The 18725-nt window shown below is 43.1% G+C and overlaps 1 protein-coding gene across 1 annotated transcript in view; it reads right to left on the reverse strand.

The window, feature by feature from the left end:
- The window catches only part of LOC138585022 (kelch-like protein 29), a 125625-nt gene that overhangs the window by 34697 nt on the left and 72203 nt on the right, over positions 1-18725 (reverse strand). Inside the window, exons 5-8 of the mRNA XM_069657237.1 lie at positions 8573-8711; positions 4630-4826; positions 2960-3072; positions 2512-2658 (exon numbers count right to left, since the gene is read on the reverse strand). Coding sequence (XP_069513338.1) covers positions 2512-2658; positions 2960-3072; positions 4630-4826; positions 8573-8711 — 596 coding nt within the window. The remainder of the gene's footprint in view (positions 1-2511; positions 2659-2959; positions 3073-4629; positions 4827-8572; positions 8712-18725) is intronic.

The following is an 18725-nucleotide window of genomic DNA, read 5'->3' on the forward strand; positions in this document are numbered from 1 at the left end:
TTTCTGCTCTGACTGCAGAATGATGACATCATTTGTTCTGGAAAAAGTTTTTTTTTCTCCTCTTAATGAGAGCTGGAGGCTAAAATCCCATCACTACATTACCAGAGTCATTATTATAGAATCCCCCAAATAATAAGTAATATCTTAAAAGCATTCAAAGTAAGTTTGAACTGTATTTATGTGGCTTGGGAGCTGCAGCGTCAGGGCAGGTCATTGTTTGTGATGAGTGGACAGCGGGTCCTTGCTGTTGGCACGGCTGGCCTTTTTTAACAGTCCTTTTTGCTGTTACATTAGTCGGCCACTTTCCAAAGAGCCAATCAATCAGCCTCTTTTGTCAGGTTGAGTCACCTGGCGAGATAGGATCCTTTATAAAACATGTTGAAGTGAGGCCTAATGGAGGTCCTATTCAGGGATTTGGCAGAGCCCGGCCTGTTATAATTGGAGCCAATGAGACATATATAGACGCATGCAGGGCGTCACACCTTCAATGATCTTCAATCAAAGAAAACTGAAGCAGCTCTCTTCCTTCACTCAGTGTCTTTGTGTCTCATCACAAACTATTAGTAACGCTCAAACGCTCTCCCTCTGTCTCTAAGCGATGTCCGGGCCTCGTTTCCTGGTGCCATCAGATGTTAGTGACAGCACAGCAGAGAGAGAAAATTGCATATTATTTACCCAGCGCCTTCAATATGCCACTTTTCCACTCTATAGCCTGCAGCTTACAACTCACAGCACATGCACAGACACACAAGCCTACAGAGACACAAAGATAAATGCAAACGCACACAAACTTAGCTGAAGGCTGAAAGCTTTTCCTCCGCCTGCCTGAGTTTCTCAGCAGTGCTGTGACTTTCTTCCTGACATGTCATTAAAAAGTGTCACAGGTTCTGGGGGAGTGATTTCCTGCTGCTCTCTGACTCCACACGGGCTGAAGGGACGGAGGAGAGGGAGGGTGGGAGTGATGAGCTGATGCTGGACCATGCATGTAAACTGAACCTTCAGGGTCACATAACCTCCTCCTGAGGCATGATGGGAGCAGACTACACTCTCTCTGCTCTCCTCCTCTCCTGTCCTCTCTGCAGGCTGGCTGGTTGTTTTTCTCAGTCACACAGAGATGGGAGATTTGAGCTTGACCGAGAGCTCAATCACATCTCTGCTGCCTGGATGTCATGGCTGAGCACAGAGGAACCATCCGTTAGATATCAGATTAGAACACAGAGGCTCTTTTTCCATTTATTTTCCTCTTTTCTCCATCACTGCTCGCTCCTTTCTGTCCTGCTCCGCTTCTTCCTCTCGCTCCAACTCTCTTCCCACCCCTTCTTCCCCCCCCTCGTCTCCCTCTCTCTCTCTTCAGAGATGGGGTGACCCGGGTGTCTCGTCTCAAGAACCAGTGCGCTGGGCTATTAAGACAACCGAGGAAAATGTCCCATTTCTTTTTCTTTCTTCTACTTCGTCTGAGTGAGTCACCTCTGCACCTCTCCATCAGAGTGTGAGATTGCAGGAGTCTGACTTGGGCTGCTTGATGAGGAGTCATTACTCTGAATGAACGACTCCTCCACTGATGGACCGCTGTAATTTATCTGATAATAATCTCACCTCCACTTTTAAGCAGCTATAAAATACTTTAAAATCATCAGTTTATGGGCGCTGGTTTGGCTCGGTTGGTAGAGCAGGCGTCCCATGTATAGAGGCTACAGTCCTCGTCGCACTGATCGCAGGTTCGACTCCCGGTCTGCCGATCCATTTGGTGCATGTCATCCCCCACTCTCTGCTCCCCACATTTCCTGTCTGTCTTCAGCTATCCTATGAATAAAGGCAAAAAAGCCAAAAAAAAAATTTAAAAAAAATCATCAGTTTAAATTCATCGTTTTGTGTCTGTCATCGTTTTTTACCTGCTGGATGGATATCCGTCTACAGTGAGTCCATTTTCCTTTTCATGGATTTGGGCCGACGCTCTGACCTCGAGGCTTATCGATTCCACGTTTGTTAAAAGTTGACATGCTGTATCTCATTGAGTTACATATCTACAGGAAGAAACCTTTGATTGTGATGAACAGCCTCCAGGAATAAATCAAACTACTGTTCCGCACACAGAAAAAGGACTGAGGATGTTTCTGTGTTTGTTGGTTTTCCTGCAGTACAGTGTGTCACAAACAAATGAAGTGTAACTAAGAATAGAGCTCATTCTGAGGACAAAGCACTCCTGGGATTATAAACAACTGCTGTGTTAGGCTGCATCTGAAGCACAGAGCTGATGAACACGAGCCAGAGAGAACGAGGAGTCACATGTCTGCTGTTCATGCTGTGTGTACCTCTCAGAGCTGACAGGGAGAGTCGATAGAACAAACACACCAATACAGCTCTGCAGAGATACAGTATCTGTACTGTCAGAGGTAACAAGGGCTTTACCTCATGAAACACATACATGTGCTCATTTTAAAGTACACTGTAGCATCTGAGCAGAGCAGACACACACTTCACAAACACAGTCATCAGCTCTCTTTTTATTACCTGCACTCTGGAGTCGGGCTCTTGTTTGACCCATTTGATGACCGTCTCGTAGACCAGCTCCTCAGCCTTGGTGTTGAGACTGTCGTTGGACAGGTAGGACACCAGGTCCTCCTTGGACACACTCAAGATCTCTTCCTGTCCTGCAACCTGGACACAAACAAACTCGTCATTACTCGGCACTACTCGTCCTCATCACTTGTGAAGAAGCTGTAAAGGTGCCTGTAGGCCTCTTTTTGAGGTTTGGACAGAGCTAAGCTAGCTGTTTTCCTTTGTTTACAGTCTTTACACAAAGTTGAGCTAATGTCTCCTGGTTGTAGTTTCACTTTCATGGTCATTCTTAAGAGTGGTATTGATCTTTTCACCTACAGTAACTCTCAGCAAGAAGCCAAAAACTGAACTTAAAGAATGAATGAATGGATTGTTGGAAAGATGATAAATCTGTACCCACCTCGGGGAAGTTCTGCAGAGCAAAAGCTTTGGCCATGTTATGGAGCTCGGTGCAACTCATGGCTTCAGCCATAGCCAGCACTCCCAGGCAGTTAGCTGCAGTCAGCTGTTTCTCTGCAGTCAGTAAACCAGGTCAGAGACAGACAGAGAGAGGACAGAGAAACCAAAGAGAGAGAGAGACAGAGACACAGGCAGATTGATTAAGACAGAGAAAAAACATCATCAGCCTCTTCATACCCCTAAGCTTATTTTGGTCTATTTTTATAAGTTTATAATAGTTCCACAATTAACCACAACGTAACTCATATTCAGTAATAAGAACCCTTACATAAGGAGAAACTGATCTCTTATCTCAGGGCCAGTGGTTTTAATGGCAGGGCCAGTGAATTTGGAAAGTTACTGGCCCAGAGTGCCAGTGGAAAATTGTACTCATTGTCAACCCCTGCACAGTCTACAACACACAGACACATACACAGGCACGCACAAACCTGCAGGCAAACACACAGATCAACTGGGTCAAACAACCTGCTTAAACAATAGTCATCAAAGAGAAGCAACACCAGGCCAGACCAGTCAGTGAACACAAAGTCTGAGAGTCTTTCCTAAACAAATATAAGCCAATAAAGGTCACCTCACATCTGTTCAATCACAACCAAACTAAAGCCAAAGCACAGAGTGAATAAAAGTGGGCCTCATGCTGCATCAAAGTGGGGACTCTGGGCGACACTAAAGGCTGAAAATGTCCCTCTGTTCTGCCATTTGAGCAGATGAAGAGTTATTTCACTGTGCATGCTCGCACACTGGGAACATCGTGTTGCTCACTCCTTTCATCAGTTTCTTTAATGATGGACAGACAGGTCTCTAGTTTACTTTGGTGCACAAAGTGACCCAGAAAAATTAGTTTTAAAACCTTAACAATTGTTGCACATATCTTTATAACTGTCATGATTTCTCATTGATGTGATTTTTCACGAGTTGCAGGAACAGAAAAAAGTGTTTTTATTTGCTTGAATCTGAAGTTCTGTGAATAAAAGTCAAAGGGGTAAAAGTAGCAGGAGGAGATGTTTGCTGTTCCTCCTCAGTGTATTTGTGACAAACTTCAATAACATCTGACACAGTATCAATTTCTCTTCTCTCAAGGACACGACACACACACACCTGTATTTCTCCCCTCACATCAGCTGAAATGTGCACTTCCCTTGTGTTACAGACACACAAAACTATTTATTAAAAAGAATGCAATTTGCAGTTTCTTTGGCTGGTTTCCCTTTAAATTCTGGAACATGCACTTCATGTGACCCCTTGAGGCTCTTGAGTGTTTGGCTCCGCCCACTGGGACGATATCAGAGGCACCGTGCTCGACTGAGAGCGTCAGCAGGCAGGATTCTCACACAGCTGCTCGCTTTGGAAACATGACAGAAAGGAGCGTGATGTGCCAGAGACGGAGAGGAAATTATTTCCAGTGCAAGGTGTTCTGTGAGGTTGTGCAGAGTGATGAACAATGACAATGACATTTGAGAAGACATGAGGCTGTAGACGCTGCATGTAGTCGGAAAGGTTGCACAGGAATATCTGATGTATTAAGTATATAATAAGCATTAAATCTTGCTGGTATAAGCAAATAACACTTGCACACACACACACACACACACACACACACACTACTCCTACCTAGGAAGGAGACGCAGACTTTACAGAAGGTGTTGAACTGGAACTTGTTGGCGGCCTCCAGCAGCGTCTTGGCGTTGGCCGAGTCGATGACCAGCGATCCCGTGTAGACAAACTCCAGCAGCAGCTCCAGCACGTCGGCGCTGATGTTGCTCATGTTCAGCTCCAGCACCTCCCCGCTCCTCGTCTCCCCCAACGACCTGAGCAACCAATCAGGGCAGAGAGAGGTGAGTTAGGGATGCTCTGAGAGGAAAAGTGAAGAAACAAACAAAGAAAAAGAAGAAGAGGAGAGGGACACAGATACAACACAAACACACAAACACAGCTGGGCCAGTACGAGAGTGGGGAGAAAAGAAGAGAATCGTTACACAAGAAGAACTTAAAGTGAAAAAGGGACAGAAACACAACTTTGGATGGTTTCTACTTTTCTATGGAGCGAGCACATTTTAACTATGTTGCTGCATCTGAAACAAAACGTCCTCTCTGAACAAAGATTAGGCAAACACACGTTATTGCTTTGTTTCATGCTTTTCACGTGTGTGTCTTCATGTATGCAGAGTTTTAGAGGTGGACATGCATACATGGCAGGGTACATCTGAGCTATCAGACAGAAAACAGAGAGACACAAAGTGACAGCACAGCTCAAACACTGACATGTGACAGAATGTAAAGGATGCTGGTTAAAGCGTGTTGGACTGGAGAGCTCTCGCTGTGTGTGAGTCTACAAGCTGCTGCCGTGTGCGTGTTGGATATCAGAGCAGAGTATCCACTCAGACTGGCGTGGTGTAAGAGGTGCCAGGGAGTGCTTGTGTGAGCAAATTAAACAGGTAATGCAGAGCCTGAGATGTGCAGGGGGAGTGGGGAGGGTCTGCTGTCAGAACGGGGCCACGTTGTGACTTCAGCCGGATCAAATGTCAGAGATGAGTTCACATGCAGGATCCCCCCGCTGAGGTATGAGAGAGTTAAATAACAGCTCACCACCCGTGTTTAATGTCCCATGTGAAACAATAATCCACTCAAGGGCAAAATAAATGGAATCAAAGCTCTGCCCCCACGACTATGTCTCTCTTCCCGCAGCTACGGACATCAACATGAAAAGAAGCCTCCATGAAGATGGATGGAGGCTGTTTGCTTCTGTCACTCATGTTGGCACAAAGATACGGCTCTGTCTGTTTCTGTGTGTGTGTGTGTGTGTCTTTAATTTTCTGTTGGACCCAGTTTGCTGGATGAGAAGTCCTGACAAACCGTCAGCATTTAGTGAGACACAGACAGCAAAACAAACACGATGAGACAGGTGGATGAAATGTTAGAGTGAAGATGAGAGAGGAGAGGTTGGAGGCAGGGTGAGACGGTCCTTCCACAGGGAGCCAGCAGCCATCCTTCTGAGGGAGGGGTCGGGTTGTTCCATGACTGTGCCTTGGTCTTTTAAATAAGAGATAATCCCACCTCCAACAAAAAACCACCATCACACCTAAACAGAACTTTGTCCCCGCTGCAATACTCATCAGCAGCCTGTAGTGTATGAACTGAGACATTAGCCGTCATGTTAAAGCGACTCAGGAGGTGAGAGGGGAGAAGGACATCCAGAAATAAACTCAAAGACAAGAACATTTGTCTCTGGATGGAAAAACCAACGTAGTGACTCTTTTTCCTCCTGCAAAGCAAAAAGCCACAGACTGTTATTGGGGAGGGGGGCAGGTAGTGAGACAGAGAGAGGGGAGGGGGAGTGATGTTCAGGGTTAAAGTGATGGAGGGAAAAAAGAGGGAAAAATAAAACAAGAGCTGCTCATCAGCCTGCTCAATTAATGCAACAGGAAGCAGCTCGAGTGGCAGCTTGTTTTGTCTGAGCACTTGTGTTATGGAAATTACTTTTTCCTGAGCTTCTAAAAAGAGGTGAATATTTACACTGCGTCTGATAGAAGACATGAGTTTAAATAGTGAGAGAGGGAGTCAGGGAGGACAGGAGAGACAGAGGAGGAGAGAGAGGAGGAGAGAGGGGAGGGCGAGGGAGGAGAAAAAAGGATGGGCACACTCAGGCAAAGAAATGTGTTTGTGAAAAATGTTCCACTTATTCAAGAGGAAGTCTGAAAATCAGCAGAGACTGTCAGAACGGTGGTGAGCAGAGGAGGAGAGGAAGGAGGGGAGCTGTAACACACAGCACACACACACACACACACACACAATGGAATTAGACGATCTGTCTCTCTGCTCTGTGCACCGGCCCTTTAAAGGGGAGGGTAATGGGTTTTTGGGCGAGGGGCTAGGGTGGTTGTGTCAAACATTTAGAAGTGGCACTACATCCTTCAGGTTTCATGGGATAAGATCCCAGGTTGAATGAATACATACTGCAGGGGAGGCGTTCATGCTTTAGTTGAGTGTTAGTAGAGCTGCAGCAAACGTCTGTGTGGAGAGGATCATGACTTTATTTCATTAAACCAAATGTGTTAGTTATACTAACAATTACATTTTCCCTAATGTGAAGTCAAATGAGATGATTTTTCTATTTTTGCACATCAAATGAAAGATAACAGTATTATGAGAATAAATCAAAGTCGTTTTTTTAATTCATTAACCAATTAATGAGAATTTGCTCTATTAAACAGTCAAATGAAACAGGATCAATCAGACACTGTAGCAGCGGCAGGCATGAGGAGGAGCTCCTCTGGGAGCCCTGCTGTATTTCAGGGCCCTGTCTTTACACAACAATGATTTTGTGGCGGATAAAGAGATGCAGACGAGAAAATCTGATGGACAGGTTGACCAGAGTGGGGGCTTCAGTTCCCTCCAAACCATAGCTCACTTCAGTGTGTCAGACAGCTCTTTGCTATTGTCAAGGTCCAAGGAGGACTCTGTGTCTCTCTCTTATTCAGAGCGGAGCTGTCATGGAGATGAGTGGTCCTGCTACAGATGAGGCTCTGTGGCTCCTCTACCTCTGTTCTCTCTCTGGTCTTCCTCACTCTATTTCCATTCAGGAGGAAAAATAGTATTGGCAGTGGGATAAGGGTGGGGCAGCTGAAAAGCAGCTCTTGTCTCTTTGATGAGCTTCACAGTGGAGGCAGCTTGGCTGCAGGGCAAAGTAGACAGTACAGCTATGGCGAGCAACTTCCTAGCCATTAAAACGTAAACAAACACACAATTACTCACACAAACACACAACCAAGGCAGCAGATAAACTTTGGGTCCAGCAGACTCTCTATTCAGCCACACACCTGTCAGGGTTTGAAGTAAGGATGAGGACATGAGGGAATTATGGCATTCCCTCTCCGGAAAACTAGGCAGATAAAAGAAGACATCCATCTCACTTCACACACTCACACTTGTGCACACACACATCTAGAGACACTTAAAAGGTCTGTGCCTGACACACGCACGCACACGCAGACAAGCACCCGCAAAAACTAAACAACACATGAAGACAAAAAATATGGAGTACGAAGGACAGGATACTCTGGGAATACTTAGATCCACATCAAAGGAACACATTAGTGAAGGGTGGCGTTATTAGCAGCATAAACTCAAGAATTATCAACAGAAAAATAAAGTACCTTTAGAGACTAAAACCCCTGTGCCCACAGAAGACAGCGTGGCTTTGGTGAATTACCACCCAAAGTGTAGAATGTGTGATTCTGTTGTTTTGGCCCTTTGGTGAGTTTTCAAACATCCCCAGTCATGGAACATTTTCACTGCTCATTAAAATGGAAATGAGGTTAAATGGCCCTACATGTGGAGGAAAGGTAATGACCAGGTTTGACCTTTATTCTCTGCTTTCAGATACATTCATTTGAGCGGGAAGAGGAAGGAATGGCTGCTGGCCCTGTGCTAGGAACCAAAGTCTTCACACACCTGCAAGAGAGAGAGGGGAAGGGAAAAGAAGCGACACAAATGCGCCCTATGAAAAGAACAGATTGGATCAACAGCTGGTGGGAGGGGGGAAGAGAAGGCAAACCTTTTGACCAGGTCCTTGAAATACAAGCTGCAGGAAGCTACAACATTTTGGTGGACTTCAAACTCTTTGCCTTCAACAATTATTTTCAGGTCTGTAAACTCTTTGGCTCTGCGCTGCTGGTTCAACTCCTTCAACATCTCTGTAGAACAAGAAGAACAAACAGACAACGCCACATTTGGGTTTAGAAATGTTTCACTCTTCTGTACAAACATGAGCAACAATAACATGACAACAAGAAACAGAACACAATGTTGAAAAGTGCAGATTATGAGACACAATATTGCTGACAGTCTAAAGAAACAACGTTCATTATCTGATAGAGAAGAAGTGATGTGTGCAGGTCTGATCAAACGTTTCAGCAGATGTAAAATGAGGTCTGAATATAAATATGTAACAGAAAAGCGTGCATGTAAAAAAGGAAATAATTAGCTCTTATATTCTATAATGTACTGAGACATATGCAACACCCAAAGCATGCTTGTGGATAACATAGGACTGTGAATGAGATCAAAAGCTGTCATTATTATGGAAAGACTCTTGAATAAGTGTGTTTGACCTCTGTTAATGTTCACTGCAGAGCGACAGCTTCAATGAAGGGAAGCTGAATGAGATTAAAAAGCGTCTAAAAGAGATGTGGGCTGAAAACAGAGACACTGTCGATGCATTATTCACACTGAAATTAATTCTTTGGATTCTCACAAGCGCCCTACTCGGAGAAGAGTTGACCTTCAAACGTTGCTCAGAGAGAAAACAACTGCTTATCCACAAATCCAAACACCCGCTTCTTTTTTCTCTCTTGCTTTTAGAAAATCACATCCTCACCAACACACCCAGCCTTTTCTTCAACTCTGGGAAAAACACACAATCTGTGAAAACATGCTCTGAGCAAACTGTGTGCTGTTGAAGGCCGCGGTACACAATGAGCTGTATAATGTGGTGTAGCAGCTCCATGTTAGGCCTGGCCTTACTGTAGCGTTGGGTCGGAGGCTCTTGTTTGTCTGTGTCTTAATGAGGAACCATGGGGGGAAGCTAAGAGGGAAAACCAGCGGGAGACGACAAAAGAGAACGCTGAGAGATTCAAATAGAAAGCTACAGACACAATAATGTGGATGGTTATCGAGCAGCGGTCCCCAAACGGCGGACCGCAGTACGGATCCGGACCCAGCTGCTGTCGTCTCCAGACCGGGACCTATTTACAGTTTTGACAAAAGCATTTTATTTTAACCTGCACAGGTTTTTTGTCTTTGCGTTAGTGATTTGGGGGTCCAGGAAACTTGCAGACCAATGCATTCGTTATAAATCATCACACGTGATGCTACTCAGCCAATCAAATCTGTTACTCAGATAAACATTGCGACTGACCCAGTGGGTGTGAGAGAAGACAGATACAGACTGAAGAGCCAGCCGACAGGAGAGTTACAGAGACACTGTGAGAGAAAATAAGTGAGTTAGGGAAAAGTTGACATGGCATGCTCTAAAATTAGAGAAGTAGACAGAGAAAACCGAGCTTTTAAGACCGGACAGACTCGTTTATGTTCTGTGACCGTGGCAATTATTAAACACGGACATCGTCTGACACTGTCACTCCGTTTTTCTCTGTTAACAGAGACTCCAGGCTGCAGTTTAGTTCAAACACTTCACTGATAAACCTGAGAGTTACACAGAGCTACATCAGGCTTCATCATCATGACCAGTTTTCCTCTTATGTCCGCACTTCTGTTCTTATATGTACCGGTATGTGCCCTCTCTCTCTCCCCCTCACTCTCGCTCTCTCCAGCAGTCTGTCAGTGTACAGTTCTTTTAAATATTATTTATATATATTATAGTTTTAAAACTCACCATGAGAAAAAGTCTAACAGCAACTGCTTTTCAGCAAAACATAAAATAAAATTTGGCAAACATAAAATAAAATATCAAGTGAATCCTCCTATTATGGTCAAATGTTGATAATTCTGTCAGGAGGCAGAGAGAGAGCAGCGTCAGTGAAGAGGTAAAGCTGTCTCTCTCTTTCATTTCATTTCAACATGAACAACATGATACTTCCAAATATGGCTCTTCAAATCCTGCTAGAATGTGAAGTACCAGACATTTATTATTTGAATTAATTTGTTTTAATTTATAAATAAAGACACTTCCATCACATGTTGTATCTGTTGTGTTTGGACTCGATGCACAGCAGCATGAGTTAGAGCGAGCCGTACGTACACATGCAAACACAAAGGCTGCGTTTGCCTCGTCTTTCATCTGTCTCTCTCTCCGCTCTCCACATTCCTCTCCACCGCTGCCGCCTGTCAGTCGGCCAGCTATCTGATCACTGTGTGTATTCACTATTCACAGTCCATGCCCACACAAAGTTTGAGTTTGCATTAGTGACTCTCCAAAGACCGACATGGCTCTCACCTCCAATCAGCCACAGCGCATAGCATCCGTTTGCCCCGAGAATAGAGAGAGTGAGAGGGGGAGACAGAGAACTCAGTGTGTCAGCAAACAATGGCCGCCTCCCTGGGAGCCGTGCAGACACACCTGAATGCCTGATGGAAAAGATAATCATGGCCCCCCAGAACACCTCATCAACACCGGGGACCATAAAACTGCACATGGCGTCCCCATTCTCGGCTTTGGCATGGAGTGTGCGGAGGCACAGCCGTGTTCAGTGGGACCACAGCGGTTTTGAAACAGCAGACGTCTCAATACTCTGAAAGAAGAATCTCCTGAGGGGAGTCCACATGGAGGAAACAGTTGTAGTGATTTTTTCTACAGAGTACACAGGAATCGTCATTGGGGTTTATTGTGCGAAAGCTCTGGAGAATATTCAGGACTGCAGACAGTTGATGAAATGTGCTAGCGTAGTTTCCGACCTCTAAGCCAGGGGTCTCAAACTCCCGGCCCCCCCTCCCCTTTCCTCCGGCCCACCACATGATGTCAAAAATCTAATTGAATCCGGCCCTCAAAGTGCTTCATTTAATTATTTTATTTAGTTGTCTAATGCCAATTTAAACTAGTCTTTCATGTACAATTAAAATAAAAACACAATTTTTTTTTTTTTTTGAAGTTTTGTTTGACACAAAATAACGCCACAGGTCAAAGGTGTCCACACGCGCTCCTGCAGGATTTGATATGATGAGAGCGGAGTCGGAACTTTATTTTTTGTTTTGCTGCTTACAGAATAGGAAAGTGGATGATGAACACAGACAGTTTCAAGAAAGATGGACATTGAGTTCAATGGAAATGCTACCTGCCTGATATGCAAGGTTCTAAAGGAATATAATCTAAAGCGTCATTACTCGACTAAACACGGAGTATGAGAAGTACCGGGGAGACGAGAGGAAAACACAAGCCACGCAGCTACAGAGAGGGCTAATTCAGCAAAGTCTTTTCCATAAAACCAAAAAGGATGCTGATGCTGCAGTTGAAGCAAGTTTAGTGGTGAGTGAGTTTATCGCCAAAGCCGGAAAGCCGTTCACCGAAGGGCATTTTCTGAAGGATTACATGCTGCGAGTTGCTGATAAAATGCAATTGACATTATGAACAGTTAGGTGTCAAAGCGAGAGTTTTTACTGCATACTGCATACTCCGTCTTGATGAAAGCACTGACAAAACCGATGTGACAGAAGAGTTGCTGAGTTTGTGTCCGACGCATGGCCCTAGTCAGCTCATCACAGCAGTCTATGAGTGTGAACGCCTTCTCCGCAAAACTGAGATTGTGGAAAACTCTGATGGATATGTCTCTGCTATTGAAAACCTACTGCATGAATTTGATCAGAGTTTTGCTGACTTCAAGACGCACCGTGACACTCTCCAGCTGTTTGCAGACCCCTTTTCAGCTGATGTGGAGAGTGTCCCAAGTGTGTTGCAAATGGAACTTATTGACTTGCAGTGCAATAGTGAGTTAAAGACTAAATTCAGACAGGCACAGGGAAAAGCCGGCATGACTGGACAATTTCTGAGAGACCTACCTCCATCCTTCCCAGAGCTGTCCAAAGTTTTGTTTGTTCATAAGTTCATATTTCTGTTTGACGGTTTTGTCATAATGCCTCTGATAAAAATGTGGTCTATTTATGTCTGTTGCTGACCCTGTTCGGCCCTCGTCTTTGACCCAGTTTTTAATTTCGGCCCCATTTCTGATTGAGTTTGAGACCCCTGCTCTAAGCTGTTCACTATGGTGCCGAGGGCCTGAGCTGGCTCTTCCTGATTGGTCGACACGGCGCACAGGGGTGAATGAAAACAGGGCGACTCTGCTGCTCAGCCTAGTAACTCTGGGGCCAATGGGGTCCTCAGTTGTGGTTTCCAGTGACCTATCAACACGCACTGTGTGGTGAAGTCCTCACACTGAGCTGTGATTGGCTGCTGTAGAAGGGCGAGGCAGCACACCATTGGCTGCTGAACTTGGAGCCATTTTAGGGTTATACATATTTTTTACATGCGATTCTTTAAAACCACCATTTTGTGTTCATGCCAAAGTCTAAATTTTAGGTTTGTCTTCATTATCTCATAATATCTTCTGTATGTTTTAAGTGACTGGGATTGTGTGTGCATGAAGATAAAAGTTTAGAGGATAATTCAGGTCAAAATATCAATATTACAACCAAACACCTTGGTAAAAAGCACGGCTGTCATGTGATGTTTTATAAAGCCTTAAAAACTGAGTTCGAAACTGAAAACGTTAAATGTAAAATTCAGCTCAAGCATAAAATTAATTTCAGGCAACACAGTGGAACGTGTTACATTATACATTAGAATGTATAAAGATTTCTACAACTGAAACTAATTTGTTAACAAAAAAAAAAAAATAGTACAATAAAGAAATTGCATTTTTAAATCTCTCAGAGCAAAAAGATTATTAGTCATGTTTTTACTGATTTTTTATCCTTTTTTAATTTTTTTCATATTGTGTTTTTAGTGTTGTAAATATTTAGTCTTGCAGTTGTCAGTTTTTGTTCATCTGGTTTGTGAAGCACTTTGGACTGCATGTCTTCATGAAAGGTGCTTTATAAATGCAGGTGAGTTAGTGAGTAAGATATGGGTGAGGAGACGGGAGAGACACGGCACCATGTGACAAAAAGTAGAAACAATAAATATAGCAAAAATATTTTTTTGTCGATTTTGTTCTCCATTTAAGAATAGTTCCTCTAAGCGCTCTTGTTTTCTTTCTTATCTTTCCTGATAAATCCTGAGTGTCTGCAGTTTCAATTTCAACTGTTAACTTTGTGACATGATGATCACTATGATTTCTATTTAATGAGAATAAATGTTATTAGGTCAAATTAAGAAATGGACTCTTTTCACGGCTCATATTAAATCAGCACTGTCTCTGCATTGAAGCGGATTTGACCTCTATCAAAATATTCTTCTTCGTATTAAAACCTTTTGATGATTCGGGACGTTTAAGAAATTTCATATGAACTTGCAGCAGAATAAGAGGAGTGAGCCAAGAGCAGATTCAAAGCAAACACACACAAAAGAACAGAAAGTTTTCAGTGTCAGAAAATGTGTTGTGTTCCCCTTCAGAGAACGGAGGCCTGACATGATGATGTAAGAGGACAGATGAGGGATGTTCACATGTCAAGTGGCACACTTTCAAGAAATCTGAATTCTATTCAATTCAATTTGCAGGTTTAAATCTCCCCTACTAAGCTTCATCTAATACACTCATCTGTATTAGAACTAAATAGTTATAGTTATATATCTTAATTCTGCCATGTCATATTTTTCTTAGGAACACATTCGAATTCCAAATTTCCCCCCTGCGGATCAATAACTAATAAAAAATTCTCTATTACATTTTGTAACAAAACATTTTGATTTATTTCTTCTGTAATTGTGTTTTTTTTAATTGAAAAATACTGTACATTTCAGAAGGGAATATTTTGACCAGAACAAGTAGTTTTCTTAGGTCTAAAATATAAATTGGCTATATCCCCTTGGAAATGCTTCAAGACTTTGAAAAAAAAAAAAAGCCTTATCAAGTATTTGAAAAGCCTTTATTTGATGCAACTAATTCTCTACAAAATCTCTGAAGGGATTATATTAAGAATTAATACCAGAGTTAAGTCATTAGATTTTACTCAAATAAAATCTTCTTCAATGATAATTACTTTTAATATATTTACAATGTATTTCTAAATCTATTTTTTTTCTGATCAGGCAACAATCCAAAGGAAGATACAGTACACTGCTAAATCACACTGATGTGAATTACAACCTATTTGTTTGCACACCATTATTTTTCATGTTCATTTAAAAAGCTTAAGTGACTAAATGTCAGGCTTTTACAGGAGCAAAATGTCATGTACACGGTGTTACCTAATCTAGCCTCTAGCCTTTCTAGCAAGACCGAGTTACTCTAAAAAGTGTGTGAAACATACCTCTAACAATCACAGCCTCATTCATTCCTGCAGACGTCTCAACAGTTTGAGTGACTCCCAGCAAATCAGCTCATGGAGGCATCAGGAGTCCTCGAGACCCCTCGAGTCTCTCTATGTCCTGATTTCAGTCTGTAAGGCAGCAGTGGCACCATACAGCCTAATAGAATAGTCCATGATGAGGACGCTTTATATTCCCCCTGCTCCAATCTGCTGAGCTGAGCTGCTGCAGCCTCAGCACTGCTGTCAACCAGCCTGGACTGAGCCAGAGGAGGGAACAGGGGACACAGAGAGAGAGAGAGAGAGAGAGAGAGAGAGAGAGAGAGAGAGAGGAGCTTGTGCCCCTCAAAGACGCCGTCTGGGCCTTTGTTGCCTTCTCCAATTGGACTGCAAGAAAAGACCTGGAGAAGCAGAAAGCTCAGCTCTGCTCTGTCCTTCTGCACACTCTGGACCAAGAGTCAGATGTGTACACAACCACACACAAGCAAGAGAGAATGGCACAAGCAGAAAGTGGAGCCAAACACAAGAGCAGGCTCAGAGGAGGAAGAACACAAACACATAGAGCCCTAGGAGCATCTGTTGGCCTGCTGCAACACTTTGACAGGATGCCATGTAACGTTCTTTGTGTTTGTGTGGAGTAAAAAGAGAGGAGAAATTCTCCCTCTGGTCCCGGCTGGTGCAGTGGCGTCCTCATTAACCAGACAGAGGGGACAGAAGGTGACGAGCGGTCATACTGTCTCAAACAGGTTTTAAGAGAGGAGACTCCTGTGGCCAGCAAACAAGAGCACTGTCACATCTCGTGCTGCCTTCAGGTGCAACAAGAAAAAGGAAACACTGCAGACATTTTAAATGTGACGTGGCCTATGACTGAATTCCGAAGACAGAAAGTAGAAAAATGTAGTATGCACACGCAGGATGTTACAAGTGAGGCTTGTTACAGTTCACAGGAGGCTAAAATGTACTATTAGTTCTGCAGTTATGACATTACAGCTCTAAGAATCTCCTTCATGGTCAATGCAGCTATTTTAAACTGCAGTTAATATGAAAAAGGATTTACTGTTGCAAAGATATTGCTCCTGAAGCTAACAACATTTAGAGAGGGGGAGGAGGTGTGTTTTTTTAGGAAATGGTTGTCTAAGAAACTCTGTAGTGAGCCTCAACCTGTCCGTGTTATATTATAGTCTGCAAAAGTTATCAGTAAAAGTAAGAAAAAAACACAAGATGTTTTTACTGCAGTGGTCAATTCTTCAATAATTTATAACTATAGCTTTGTTTGTCCTACACTTTTCTCCTCCCTTCATCCAGATAAATGATAAAAATAAAATCTAAATGTGCAAATCTATCTCCTCTCTATGCAATCAGTGTGTCTAAACAGTCACACCACAGGAATAACTCTTCCACAAGAATAACTGGGACATGACTTTGGTTGCGAAATAATTCAAAGAGAAGTTTAGAGTTTGTTCAGCTGAAAGTATTTTAAACTAAGAAAACTAAACCGGTCATGATGCCTGTTTTCACATCCAATTAAAATGTTCCAGGAGAACCAGAGGCACTCAGAAGTATTTATTACAACATGGCAGCGTGCTTCTCTTAAAGCAGCTCTTAATTAGGGAGTACAGACCTGTCACCTTGTCAGGTCGCATGACAGGAGCGCCAAGCTCACTTAAAGTAACCACTGAAGCATTAAAGGAATGCTGTAAGTGTAATTGCATGGACATCACTGGCCCTTAACGCACCTGGTATCAACATGTGGTTTTCGTGATCGGATCACAAGTGGACAGCCTTAACTACAGGTGTGAACACTCCCAGGACGGATTGAAGATGCATTCAGATCCGGTCACTCAGGCCACATACGGAGGTGGTCTGGGACACATTTATTCACATATGTCTGGCAGTGTGTACGCAAATGGGCCACACTAAGCACAGCCCACTCTCTCTGTATCCACAGCAATGATCACGTGGATACAGGAGAGCACTGTCTCACTTTCCTGTCTGATTTAACATTTCTCCACTGTGTCTCCTGAAGACCTTATTTTTATTTATTGCTCATGTCACTCCAGCTGTGTAAACGTAAATTTACACAGTGTGCACAGGACTATACGACAGATTGTGTCTGTGTTTATTCAGTGAGAGTTTTTAATACAGGACAATCCCGAACTGACATGGGGGAGAGACTGCGCGGGTCGGAGATATGTTCCACGAGCATATATTTCATTGATAAACACTGAGGAGCATCGGGCTTCATGATCAAGTTTCATTTCACGTCATCACTTTTCAGTTTCCCATGATCTGGGCATCAAGCAAAGCAAAACCAAAATGTGTCATCAAAACGCTCATATGATTCATAAAATGTGCCGTAAATAAAGATTCTGATATTTCTCCAACAACACCTTGAAGGCGGCTTCATGATCATTTGTCAGGGTAATGTGGTCACTAATTTATTCACAATTTAGTTTGTCAGTCTGGTTTTGCTCTGCATAGAAAAAGTAAAATTTACAAGCAAAACAGCACAGAATGCTGAGTTGGCAGAGAGATGGACTAATGAGATGTGATGAGACTGAATTAACAATTCTTAAGAAACAAATAAGTTTAATTAAGAGGAGAATAATCCTGATAAAAATGTGTGTTTATGAGAAGTGGCTGGTTTGTGTAGATAACATGCTGTATGCTTGGGATTTCATTAGAACTGAGTGGAACTTTCATTAGAACTTCTCCATCCTCCTGTTTCATTAAAGATGCAAAGTTACTATTTTATATAAATTACAGTGAGGGCCAGAGTTCTGCTTCATAATGAACCCCAGTAGATAAACAAGGCTAATGAGAGAAATTAACAGGTCTTAGGTCTCAGTATGAATGCATCCTTTTAGAGAATACTGACACAAACTATGTTTAATTTGTTCGTCAACTGAGACAAAAAACTGAGAATCCAAGTTCTTTTGGAGCCTCCATTAGTTCTTACTTATTTGCAGACTCGCTCAGCACAAACAAATCAGGTTTCTGTCAGTCACTTTTTGCTGGATCATTGCAGCTCTCCCCAAATGAGATTTGACCTCAAGCCACAAAATCTCAGTCAGGTAACCTGCACACTCTGACGAAAACTCAGACTTTGGATGATGAAATGCCAGACTGGATCTTTTATCACCTCAGGCACTGGTAGCAAACATTCATATATTGTCTTTTAAAAGTCTCCACACAAACCTAAACTTAACTATCAACCATATCTGTTGGTTTTCTTGGACAGTTTACAGTCAGTCAGCAAAGCACCACCATGACAGGACACATGGTTGTTGTTCGGAGCTGAGCCGGTCATTAGACAGACACTAGCAACATGTTAAGTGTTAGGAGGTGTACTGAGCATTTGAAGAAAAAAGTTGAAAAGTGTAAACACCCTCTAAGTACTAATTCACAGTTTAAAGTTACTTTCTCCTCCGCTGCCTCCAACGGCAGCCTGGAAGCAGCAGCACCAGCTGTCTCAAGCCCTCCTCCACCCTTGGCATTCAGGAAGCAGACACACATTAGTGGTGGAGCAGCGCTGCCAGTGTGTGTGAGAGAGAGAAAGTAGATTTGTTTGTTTATGAGTTTGGTTTGTGTACATTCTGTACCAGCTTTGCACTCGGAGGATACTCGCCTCTATGGGCTACATTTCCTTCATGTTGACCCTAAACAGCAGGACAACTACACACTCTGGCACACACAAAACAACAACAGCTAATGTCAGCAGTGCAGCATGAGATAAATGTCACATCTCCCCCTGAAGACAACGTGTGTTTACTGGGTAACTTTGTGAAAGT

This window comes from Semicossyphus pulcher, unplaced genomic scaffold (genome assembly GCF_022749685.1).
Source record: "Semicossyphus pulcher isolate SPU_LCO1_2020_fin unplaced genomic scaffold, fSemPul1.0.p SCAF_11, whole genome shotgun sequence".
NCBI lineage: Eukaryota > Metazoa > Chordata > Actinopteri > Labriformes > Labridae > Semicossyphus > Semicossyphus pulcher.